A 13,034-nucleotide genomic window follows, 5' to 3' on the forward strand; every position below is an offset into this window, starting at 1 on the left:
TCTACACAGTTGCACACACACAATTTATTTTCAAATTCAGATGTAGGAAAGGGTGTGTGCAGAGTGACCACTGATATATACAACAAGTTAACCAAGAATATGCATTTTTGTTTAATGACTCAGTCAATCAGTCCCTAATTTTAACCATGTGTGTCCCAGAGTTTGACTTAACATTAAAGATGTTGTTTTAAAGTGCTGCTCATACGCTTAACAAGGTCATTAATCAGTATTTCAGTGGACAGTGTTTGTGCTCCATGGTCTTACTGATGTGTTAAATGCTTTCCTGGAAACACACAGGTCCTTACTAAATGATAAATATTTCTTTTTTTAGTGTATAGCCTGAAAATTAATGAATTAATTAAAGAAAGTCAGTCCTCTGCTGAGTATTGACTCACACATCAAAGCACATCTGTCCCACCCAAAATGGTTGAAGCCATACACTCCATTTCCAATGTCCCATGTCACCTCCATCACAACAATGCAACGGAGCCTGGCTGTTTTGCATGATCAATGCTCCCTCCTATATTGACTGCGAGTGGAAACAGCATTCATTAACATCCTCACGTCTAAGTGTCGGCTGGAGGCTGCAGGAAGGAGGCTCAGTGCATACCAAACTATCTTTAGGACCCAGTGTGTCTCCTCCTCAGCCTTTGTAGTTTTTGTGTAGAGACCAGGGAGACTGAGATGTGCTTCTTGCTTATCACGATTCACATCGTGCTTTTTACAAGCTGAGGGGGGGTGCTGCACGGGGCAATTTGAAGCCAGGATCGGCACCCACAACTGCTTGTTTTTATTTTTATTTTTTAAAGCTTTTACTTCATTTCATTTCCCTCTCATTTCTAGAGACATATTTTAAATTTGGGACACTATGAAAGCCAATGCATTTCGGGTGCATTCCTGCTGCTGGCTGGGACTATGATTTATCAGCTTTGTTCTCATGACAGACTTGCACTCATTCAGTCTCATCAGAACAGGAGAGAGCGGTGATTCGTCTTTAACTTTCTTGCATCTTCGACGATTCCAGCTGCAGCAGGTACTTTCTGCACTTGAGGTGAGTCTGCTTTTTTGCCCCCTCAGACAAAGGGGACGTTTATTTTCTAACTGCATTTATTATGTGAGGAGCTGCTGGAACGCGTGGGAGAGCAGCTTGGTCTCATTTCTCCCATCTCTCCTCTCATATTCCTTTGCCTATTTTCTGCATTAAAGATTTTTTTCTCTTATCAATTTTCTTTTTTTGTTTTTTTGTTTTTTTTTTTTTGGATAAAGCTTCAAATCCAGAGTAGATGGTAACAGTAATGTTCACTGAGTGGAGGCGTGGGACGTGTCAGTGAATACTAATTGCTGTCAGTTGCTGCCTCTGCTGACGCTTCATCGTCATTTTTTATTATTATTTATTTATTTATTTATTTATTTGTAATCGTGTGTTAAAGGGAATCCCCAGAAATAGGTGATGGATGTCATGACAGTAGCTATAGGTCATATTTAAATCCACGAGCATGTCAAACCGGTTAATTGAGCCTCCATTCATTCCAGCGGCTGTCCTGCTGTGTGTAGGTGTTGAAGCAGCCATGTGGAGCAGAGAGAGCGCTTCTCCACTTGCCATCTGCCTGCTGGCGCTCACAGCTCTCTGGAAAACCAGGTGAGTCTTTTGAATGGGAGCCGCCTTAAAGCGGTGATACGAGCTGTAGGCCGAGGATCACTCACTGCGTCTCTGGGGACGGACTGAAGGTCTCTATTTATCAAGTTTTTATCACGCAGGACTCATTATCAGTGGGCCCTCAATGCGCAGGAGGGGAGGCAGTTTAGCGCCCTCAGTCTGACCATAAAAATGACCCTGGGGCCATGAAGGTAATTATCTGCCTGGGAAGAAGCCTTCCACTGCCTTGTTGAAAATGTAGCTTATTGCAGGTGAGGTGTAATTTCTAATGGAGGTCCAAATAGTTCATACTGGTGTCCAAGGCTATTTGATATTGACTACAAATTCCACAAATCAACTTGGGTTTAGTTGTTCCAGATGGAAAAAACGCGCGCGCACACACACACACACACACACACACAGACACGCACACACACACACACACAAAAAAAAAACCGAAATAGATACATGAATAAAAATGGACATTATAACAGTATATTAGCCTAATGGTTGCTTTAATGGCCTATTCTAATTTAGAGTAACAGCTATAGCCAGAATCAACCTGGAAATGCAATTTTGTGACCAAATGGCCTCAAGGAGAACACAATTAGCAATAAATCAGGTTTGTTTGCCATGTAGGATTTCACACGTAAGGAATTTGCCTTGGTGTTTCAGGGCATAACAATAACATGATAAGAGAAAAGAAGAAAGAAAAAGTCCTGCGTCGAGAACCATAAATGTAAAAAAATCCAAATTTGCAATGAAATATGAAAAAATACAAAAAACAGTCTTCCAAAAACATCTCTCAGGCTTAATGCTTTGAACTGATGTGTCTGAATGTGTCCTGCTCTGCACCTCTCAGCTTACATTATCACGTCAGGTGTAAAGGTGTCTTTTGGTATTGAGAGTAACGGTCGCACGGGAGAGCTCACACTAGAGGACAGTTGAGAGAGAAAGAAACAGCCAGTGTCAGAAGCATGAGAGGCGATTTAAATAAGGCCACTGAATCCCCTCCAGGATCCATTATGTCCCTGCTGACGTACGGACTCTGAAAACTTGTCTGGGATGGCCCAAGCATCCATGTCATGGTCTGATGCTAAGCTTTATGCCGTTTTCATGGCCGGACATTTCATCATGTCACAGCAGGAAAAACATAGGCATAAAAATAAAGATGCTTATGGCTCAATTTCATTTGGTGCCTTCACTAATTATTAATTAAAAAATCCTGGCCATGTTGGCAGAATGGGAAGAACAGGAAAACCATGGTGTTAATGTGTTATTCCTGGCCTCGTCACACCACACAATACTTGTAGCATACGCAAAACCAGATACAAACACAGTATGTTGTAATTATTGTCTTAAATAGTTTTTTGATTCAGAAAATCATAGCCGTGGAAACTGCTAATGTTATTAGCTTTCTAACAACCATGCAAGCCTATTAGCTTGCTGGTTAGACAGCTGATGTTAGCAGGCTAATGTTAACAAGAAACAGAAACTAGAGGAGTGCGCTCAGTAGAGTGCAGATCTCCAGCAGGTGTGTCTGGGGACGTGTGGGTGGGGACCAGGGAGTGCAGGGCAGGCTGTGTGACGTCAGTGGAACGAGAGGGAGAAAACATGCAGCTTCCAAAACACGAGCGACGTAAAATATCAATTTCAAAGTGAAAATGGTAGCAAAAGAATCCAACGTGACGGCCACATATGCTGTCAGTAGCCCCGAACGCAACAAGACTCCAAACTGAAGCAGTTGTTGATCCCTTCCGGCCCCGACCGGCCAGTTAAGAGGAGTGAGGAGGCAGCAGTCAATAAAACAGGTTTTTTGAAATATTGTGAATCACCACCACCACGAGAGGTGCTTGAGCATACAGTCATAACTTTGCACAGAAAATATTTGGCTGAAGGGTCCAGCAGTGTGCGAGATTAGCTGTGGACAGAGCCACACACACACACACACACACACACACACACACACACACACACAGTCCAACCTATTATCCCCTCCAGGCTTAATTAGCTGAACAGATGTGAATTAATCTAGGTTTATGGATAAATGCGAAAGTTTAAGTTATCATTTCCTCCATCTAAGATTTCTTATACTGTCCATGTGAACAGAGCTTTGATGAGGATTTAATTTATGCTCTTTCTATTGCAATGCTAACACAGCCTAAAAATATGTTGGCTGTTCTGATGTGGGTGTGATTTAAAATGTGGCAAAGTACCGTTGCTACACTGGAAACAATACTTGACAATAAGACTGAACATATTCCTAGTCTATTAGGATATAACGGCAGTAAGTAGGCTACATGAATCCAACACTTCCTCTGATGGTCGGCTTAATTAGAGGAATACGTTCCAAACTCTTGAAAAATGATTAATGTTGTATATATATTCCACTCCCTGCTTAAAGTAAAATATGCCCATACCCTGAGGCTGTTACACCAGAGCTGTTGACAGTGGTGATTTTGTTGAGCTTTAATGTCGGACCTTATCTGAATTTATTTACCATGAATCTCTAGCTCTGATTGCATTTGCATATTCAGTTGTGTTTTGGCTCCAAGATCAGATGGCTCACAAATGCTCTGCCTTGAAGTGGGTCATCCATGTGGATGAGAGACAATGTGTATGTGTGTGTCTGTGTGGGCATGTATGAAGTCTGCCAGATAATAACGACCCCCTTCTTTTTTTTTTTTTTTTTTTTCATAAATCAGGCCTCTGGAAAATAGAGTTATGAGTCTAAATACATTTCAAATGTGATCAGATTCCTGTTAGTTGAAGTGTCCCTTAGCTGGTTGGGTTGTTATTGTGTGTCCGGCGACTAGGTCAGTGAATGCTGATGCTACATCTGATGCCTTTAAAACCAACATCACCCTGTTCACACGGATCCTTGACAGCCTGCTGGATGGATATGACAACCGTCTGCGGCCTGGTCTTGGGGGTAAGGAAACAATCTACCATCACTGGATGTACAGAGCTTTATCATTCAAATCTGTACATTTTAGACGATGCTATCCTACTTCCTCTGAATGTTCTGTGTTCCCATTTATTATGAAACAGCACACGTCTGTTGTTTAAATGGTTGATGGCTCATTTGGAGTGAGAACACTTCATTTAACATCAGCTTTTGTAGCACAGATAACCTTTGGCAGCAGTCCCCTCAAGAATAAACTGACAAACACACTCTGTGCACAAAACATTTAGCTTATGTAACGCTCACTTCACTTCCTGGAAAGTAACAGCAGCCAAACTGGCCACGTTTCACCCCATAGAGGGCTACAATCTTGCTTGAGCTTCTCCGGAAAATGAAATAAACTGGGTGCACGACCACACTGCACTCACGACTTATGTTGTTTGAATTTCAGTTTCTTCCTGCTGTATGGTTGTAATGATAGTTTGACTGAACGGGTGTCTCAGACTCTCAGGCTATTTCTTCTTGGATTATATATATTATGAGGGAGCAGTTTGAGTAAAATGTCACATTGAAAGTTGTGTCATTGACCAGATATAACTAGGCCAGAAGGTCCTGGAAGGTTTTGCACTTTCAGGTGAAAACCTTTCTGTCATTATAGGCACAACGGGCACAAATGATGATTCAGTGGAAATCTGCCAAACCACCTAAATTGTAGGAGAATGTTCTGGCATATCACAAGCATGAAAAACTTAAATACTAATAAAGAAGTCAACTGGGAACATTTTTAAAGGCCACAAGCGTTTCCTCTCCCGCTTTGAATTAATGCTGGCACTAAAACATGAAGCACACGTTCTCTGAACCCCTCTCCCACCCCCAAACTGCACTGTATCTGATAGCTTTGTGTGTATATACAGTATATAGAAGAGTATATTGTGCATAATCCTTCATGTTGAAAACAGCAGAATTATTCCCAAATAAAATATTCATAATCATACAGGGTATAATATCAAATATAGTATAGTATAATTCATTTTACATCTAGGTTAAATTTAGCCATTAAAAAGTGAGTTTCCTGAAGGAGCTTCTGAGAGTTTTGATGCATTTCACTTCACTTCAGAAGACATTCTGTGTGTCGATGAAAATCTACTCCTGTAACCTCCATGTGCTACAGTGCTTCCCTCTCCACCCTCACGTCTCCCATCATCCTCTATGGTTGGCATCTCATTTCCAGCTGGCCCCTCACCCCAAAGCTGAGCTCCTCCCTCAGGATTTGGTGCCATTTGAAATTCAAATTCCTGGGGCCATCAGCCCAGCCGAGGAGCTGCCATATGGGGAACAGACTTCCCTTAGCTTGGCATCGTTCAGCCTGTACAACTGGACCTACAGAAATAGCGATGCTTGCTTATTTATAGTGTCAGAAACACAAAAACATTTGGCCTGTTCCGACACCGTAGTTCAGATACGTACCTTACTTTAAGGAGCTTAATGATCATATTTCATGGCCTGTTTCCACCAGATATGGTTTATGCACCAAAATGAATTCTTCATGCATCCCTTGGAAATATGAACATGTGTCTCAACATTTTTTTAAATTTGGCCCTGGCATTTTGGCAGTACTTGGAGATTTATAGGATTGACTCTATAAAACTAGATTGATTTTGATGGATGATTCTCCTCCAAGCTCTGATGAAGCGATTGTGTGACTTAGGGGAGATCAGCGATCTGAAATAAAACATTTAAATAAAACATTCAAACATAAATTAGACACTTTCATCTGAAGTGTCTGAGAGCACCGTGAGAACACACATTTTTATCAGAATGTGGCCCCAGTGGGAGCCAAACCCCCCACGCTCATGATGTAGAACCAAAGAATACCCATTCATGTACGCAGGGGCTACATCAGGGTGCAGACAAACTGAAAAGTGACATCAGATGGAATTTTCCACATTGTAGACACATTAGATCTGTATGTCTCATCTGTGGGGAAAAACATGTTAACGCCTCACTTCATCCTGGTTTATAACACATTTATAACGGCTAAAAAAGAGCCTCATCACAGCTGCGCAAGCGTGTTCACTCATACATACAGTATATTCAGGGACAGAGTCTGTCGCTTTGACAGTTTTGATGCTTCAAGGAGTGTGCCACCGAAAAGAGAGCCCGAATCCCACTGCATCTAATACTGTATGTAATCTCCCTCTGCATGAATCTTCAAATATTCAATCCTTTATTTACAGCATAAATAGATAGTATCTACATACGTACTGATTGCATTACAAATAAAGCTCCCTCATAGACTTAGTTTTCATTTCTCTCCATAGAAATCAGCAATTAAAGACAGTAATGACCATGGACAAAATCATAGTAACACCTGTGTAATTTCATGCAATAAATCCACTATAACAAGATCACAAACTACCAATCAAACTAAGCACAAAGCTTTCAGACACAGTTCCAGCACAGCTTCATACAGGTAGAATCAGTTGCAGGGGTTATTCCCATTTGGATTGTACACCAAAAGCTAAGAACCCATATGGAGGTTGAACACTGAGTCAGTGTTCAGATGTTGTGAGATCTAAATCTATCCCGATGAGCACTCTCCTGTGTGTTATTTCAGCGAACACAAGACGTGACTTGAAATGTTTCGCAGCTTGCACTGATAATCAAATGATAACGATGGAAAAGATGAATCTAGGGCAGAGGTTTTCAAGATGAACCCACGTGTCCCCTTGGGGCTACTGGAAGGTTTCAGGAGGGAAAAAAACAAAACAACTGTAATCATGTCAACAATGAATGAATTACTGTGTGTTTAGGCTGCACATTTCTCTTGAATTTATTTATAAAAAATACAATATAAGCACAGCTATTTGCTGGCTAAACAGGTCTATGGCTTTCAGAAGCAAAGGCGGCTATTTTTATCTAATATACAGCCCATAATGTAACGACCGTGGGCCAAATTATAAGTCGAACTGGTTGAATCCAGCCTTTGTTTTTCATACTTGTGGTCTCTTTCAAGCAAAATGCAGCAATTGGTTTCTGTCACTTTCCCTGAAATCAAGCTGGGCTGCAGAGAGTGGATGCAGAAAACACAGTTGCTCCCACATCATCATTTGTGTGACTGCAAGGCCGCTCACTTCTGTTCATATTCACACTTCTGCCATGAATTTGTTTTCCACCCAAAAAAATTTGTCATCTATCTACGACTTCACGCTTACAACTATACATTATGTTCCAGCTTTAAAAGCTACACCAAGCAAGATGCTTTTTTTGTCATAATCCAACTGATGCTGTCGATTCGTTGGTTCTCTCCTCACGTGTTTGGCAAACATCATCCTGAACTATTTGGTTACTAACTACTAACTGAACATCCATCCTCACTCAAATAAGAGGTCAAAATTGTATTCAACTCTAACAAGAAACGTTAAAGCTCTAATCAATATTTTCATATAAATATTGGTCAAACGTGACTATGTGTACTGTGAAAGCTGTTGCTTGTTCTAACATGCCCACAGATATTGTTAGTAATCACTTTACCATCTTTCGGCTCGTTGTTTTGGTTTCACAGCCCATAACGTGCTGTTCTGGTCCAGTCTCACAGCTCTCCATGTTTTCCATTAAAACAGAGCAGAGAGGAGACTGAATATTGGACTTACATTTGTCATGTTGCCAGAAATCCAAATGAGCACTTATGTTGATTCAGTTGCGGCGGCATCACAACACCAAAACTTAAAATCCAACTTTGCCATTGTATGAAGCTTGAAATGATTGTTACTCACCTCTAATATTCACTGTGGTTATATTTCCTTTATTTTAATGGATCCTGTTGAACCTTTTTGTCTTTGCGCTGTGGTGCTCTTTTGGTTGGATTCTGGTTTAGATTCTGTAAGTGATGATCTTGCTACCAAGGTGACTTTTGCTGCTCATGCAACGAGAAGAACAACAATGTCTGCTTAGTCATTTTTAACAGCTCTCAGTGCAGTGACATGAAACACGACGCTTCAGCTACAGTGCAAGTCATCCACTGTTGAGACATTTCATTGAAAAGCTGTAATGAACGTTCTTTAATCACTGCTGTGTTGGAGTAATCGTCGGCAGGGAGAAGAAGGCGGCAGTTTTGCAAATTGTTAGTTTAAGTGCTGCCATTAAATCTTATGACAGTTTGATGAACACAGTCGAATCGGGCTCAGCTTGTAAAGTTTCCCTCTCTCTGGACTGATGTCATTCGCTCCCACTGACTCATCCTGCAGTCCAGAACTGGGTTTTTGCTGATGCTCTTTATCTCTCTCCAAACTGGCAAGAGTTAAGTTGACATTTGGATAGCTTCACAGCAGGATGCTCTGTCCCCTAACACAGGCAGGTTTGGTCTGACCAATTAAACATGGTTCAGCAGGCCCATCTGTACCATATGATTCAGATTATATGAAACACATATTTATGACTGATCTTGCTGAATAAATGAACTTTAGGTATTGTCCTTGTTCCTATAAATAAGTGTCCTAATGTCCTCGGGCATTAAATGCACTCTGGATATTTTTAAATAGGAAACACGTTTTTTTCCTCAGGCCTGTGCTTTTCTAGGTTTGCTACTGCAAGGCTGCGTCAGTTGTGCAAATACAGTTAGTTTTGCTTGTGAATGTGCTCCACTCATGCAGAGCAAATGCACTGGTGCTATCATTTGTTGGTGGATTTGGTTTTCCACAAAGCTCAGTTTCTTGTTTATTCTTGTGGTTTTTTTTATGCTGTGATATAACAAAAATCATTTACTAATGGTAAATTGATAGAGGTATTCAAGTGAATCCCTTATCACAGTCCTTTAAAAATGTAAAGATAACTGTCTGAGTAAAGTCAACAAACCCCAAAGAAGCACAAATTATGATCAACAATATTAGTAAAATATCCAAAGACAGCAAATTTTGCTTAAAGAGATCAATTCTCATTTGAGTATATTCACTATATGCACATGGAATTCTATACAGAATACTAAATAGTATGTCAGGTGGCAAAATAAATCAAAAATCAGATAGTATCTATATCATTACTCTGATCTTGCAGTGATCTAAATGCACCTTTTATTCTGTCTTAACGGTGTGTGATGGTAGTTAGTTCTTGGACAGTGACTGTAGATTTTATTCTACTTTTTATGTTGCACTGTGGGATCATTATATAAGTTGTGACATTCAGACAACAAAACAAAACGGCTATCACACAATATAGGGGCAGTGATAGTGAAGGAGCTCAGATAGAGCCACTGAGAAGTTAACTGTAATTTTGCCTTAAATGCTCCGTATTGTGTCTTTTTACAAGAAAAAGCAGCGCAGCGTGACTGCAATTAGTGTCAAACATGGTTTTCACTGAGGTGCTGTTTCTCTTATAATAATAAACTAATGATAAACTAAAGGGGGCCTCTGTGAGCCACAGCACAAACCCGACCATTGTAAATCAGCCTGATTCACATACAAAGGTGCGGTTTGCATAAATAAATGCTCCTTGCTAAATGGATTGCACGTATTACCCAGCAACATGCCGCTTCCTCTCGATTTACATAACCTTATAAATAAGAAAGCATTTTCATAATATGTCTTGTTAGAGGGACGTGAATGGCGGCTCGCCTTGCCATGCATGAGAGCGCTTCACTGAGGAGCAATGATCTCTTTAGATTGCATGTGACATGCTGTTTGCTGTGTAGTACAGAGTGAAACGTGAAAGCTTTTTGAATTGACCGAGCATGAGAGATGGAGCTTCAGTAATTATTGAAAGGGACAGAGTGTAGAGAAAGCAAATGGACCTGACGCAGCAGCGCTGATGCAGTAGCGCATTACCACTTGAATAGGAAGCATGCAAGGCTTTGCTCTTCCTATCTGTCACATCAGTGTGGACATTTAGGACAAATTGTATACACTTAAAATCATAGCTTCCTTGCTGTCGTGGCACTTAATTTAATCTTACAAGAGGTGCCTATAAATTGGTTTGCGCAGGTCACATACAGGTGAAATGAGTTTGTAATTCATCTAGTTGGAAAACAAATGACATTGGAAACAAATAAGAGGGATTTGTGAAGATCAGTAACACTTAAATGTGGCATTCTTCGGCATTGTTGGAAGTTGAACAGCTTCAAGATGACATTACCTGACAGTGAACGCACTAAACTGTTCGTGCATATTCAGAATATGACGTACATTTGTACTCATGTATAAATTATATTAAATTTGGAGAAATTCCTTTCAATTTTTAATTTAATTTCTTTCAGTAGTTGATTTTGCTTACTGATGGTAGCAGTGTCAGGGACTTCAGTACCATAGCAATCACTTGTTGAGCTGCTGCTTTGTCAGAAATGCAAAAGAAGATCAACTGCTGTCTCTGTTAACAGTGCCGCCAAACAAACGTCTTATTTTGAAATTGAAGTCAGTTGATAGTTGGTTTTCCATCATGCCATGAGGCATGAGCAACTGCGATCTGCTAGCAAATAGTTTTCAACAGAGCACCATAAGAGGTTATCTTGTTGAGGAGTTGGAGGTGTGCAGCCTGTCTGCTGCAGCTCTTCGTCTTGTTCCGTTTCTCCCTGCAGTACTGAACTGATCTCGAAAGTGTCCACGTCCCGTTTCAGAGGTGCCTCTGTGACTTGCTTTTAATGTGAAGCAGCTGCAATAGGAAGTGTTGGGTTTTAATTACCAGCAACTTAATGCAGCTCTAATAATGCTGTAGGACAGTACAGTCCGTCATATGTACAGTAGATAGGTTATGTAAATGTACCAGTAACACTGAAAACAATGAAAATGACATTAAAGAATTGACGAACACATTGCAGCACCAGCGGGGGGTGATAATGGCGGAAGCAAAGGACAAATGTGTATAAAGAGTGACTTCCACATGGGGAGGAGGCAAACACAGACTTCTACCAGCCAACCTAACTAAGTAACTAACCTTGAAATATTTGTCAGCAACTTTATGTTGAAAGTCTTTGATGCATGTAATTGTTGTCTCTTATCCAGACAGGATAACTGAGGTGAAGACAAACATCTACGTCACCAGCTTTGGACCAGTTTCAGACACAGACATGGTGAGAGCAGATACTGGACATTTACTTATTTTGTTTAATTATTCACCCACATCTTGGCTGTTGTATTAACACTTAGAGAACAACACCACTCCAGATGACAGCCTGTCCTCCCTGTTCATACAAACTTAAAGGAAGAAAAGATGCTTTATTTTTAGCGTCATTGTGGCTTTCCCTCCTTTCATAATTGCATTATCTCCCTCTCTCCGCACACAGTACAATACTGAAGTGGGACGAGTTTTCCACACTACAGCACGATGTCTATTCATCTGGCTATTTTCATCTTATAAATTATTGAAAGTCCTCTTGTTATTCTAGTCACTCCTTTGTTTATCCTGGGCTTTCCTGTTTATCATTCTGAAGCATGCACCCACCTTCACATCATATCATCAGCATCCCTTCTATTGTTGAACACCCATTTTCCAAGTGATTGATCTATTGATTTAACAGTTATGATGTTGGAGTTCAATGCAGTGGCCTCTGAAAGATATGTAAAACAGGAGGCACTCGGCTGAACATAAACCAGCACTTACGTGGAACAGGTCTCGGACACAGAATAGTAAATCGTTGAGACGGAACAATAAAAGTGATCTCATGGCAGAAACCCAGATCCAAGTCAACACCCACATCTGATCTGTCTACTGAATTTCTGCCAAATTATTCCTTTTTCAAAGATTCTCTCAAGCAACCAGATGGACAAACAGATAAACAGCTGACAGGGCTGAAAACATCATCTCCTTCACTGGCAGAGGTCATCACTGAGTACTGTAGCTACAGCCATTAGAGCTTATAACCAAGGAAGTAAGCCACTAATTTGTGAGAATTTTTAACAATTCATCTGGTAAAACCATCTGAATTATGTGTATTCATAGGTAAAATGAACATTATGGTATAGCAAAATCAGGCACAAGGCTGAAAATATATGATTTATATCAGGTTTTAGGTTTTCACAGCCTGATATATTCTCCTGATTGATTTATTCAGATACTGTGGAGCAATTCAGCTGATTGCTGAAGAGGCCGCTTCACAGGATTTATAGGGTTTAAAAGAGGTCATCTGACAGTCAAGGCTGAAAAGTGAAATAAAAGAATTAGTAGGAAAAGAAAGAGAAAAAAACATACCATATTTAGGGGTATGTATTTCGGCCGTACCCCCTGAAACAATGACGCTGGACTGGCCGGTGGATCCCTCAGCTTGTGGATCGATGAAGCTAACTGCGAGAGCTAATGTGAATTGTAATTGAACTTAGTTTCATAGTCTCAGCCATCATTTCTAGGGCTGATAATAACATTATACTCACAGTCATTATACTCGAGATCTTGGGATGCTGCAGCATCACTAAAAACAACTCAGACAGGGCAAGGATCACAAGCAGTCAGACACCAGGCACGGGGATTTCACCAGCTGCGTTGCTTTCTAGCCACGATGTGGTTTTGTTC

At 40.6% G+C, this 13,034-nt stretch overlaps 1 protein-coding gene across 2 annotated transcripts in view; it reads left to right on the forward strand.

Annotated features, from left to right (window-relative positions):
- The first annotated feature begins 672 nt into the window (after positions 1-672).
- Positions 673-13,034, forward strand: part of gabra2b (gamma-aminobutyric acid type A receptor subunit alpha2b) — a 30,878-nt gene continuing 18,516 nt past the window's right edge. Inside the window, exons 1-4 of one of the 2 annotated variants that reach the window (XM_076738653.1) lie at positions 673-1,051; positions 1,555-1,639; positions 4,453-4,568; positions 11,531-11,598. In XM_076738653.1, the coding sequence (XP_076594768.1) occupies positions 1,569-1,639; positions 4,453-4,568; positions 11,531-11,598 (255 nt within the window). In that variant the 5' untranslated portion in view covers positions 673-1,051; positions 1,555-1,568. Of the gene's footprint in view, positions 1,052-1,533; positions 1,640-4,452; positions 4,569-11,530; positions 11,599-13,034 lie in introns of both variants that reach the window. The other variant, XM_076738652.1, reaches the window with a different exon arrangement.

This window comes from Chaetodon auriga, chromosome 9 (assembly GCF_051107435.1).
Source record: "Chaetodon auriga isolate fChaAug3 chromosome 9, fChaAug3.hap1, whole genome shotgun sequence".
NCBI lineage: Eukaryota > Metazoa > Chordata > Actinopteri > Chaetodontiformes > Chaetodontidae > Chaetodon > Chaetodon auriga.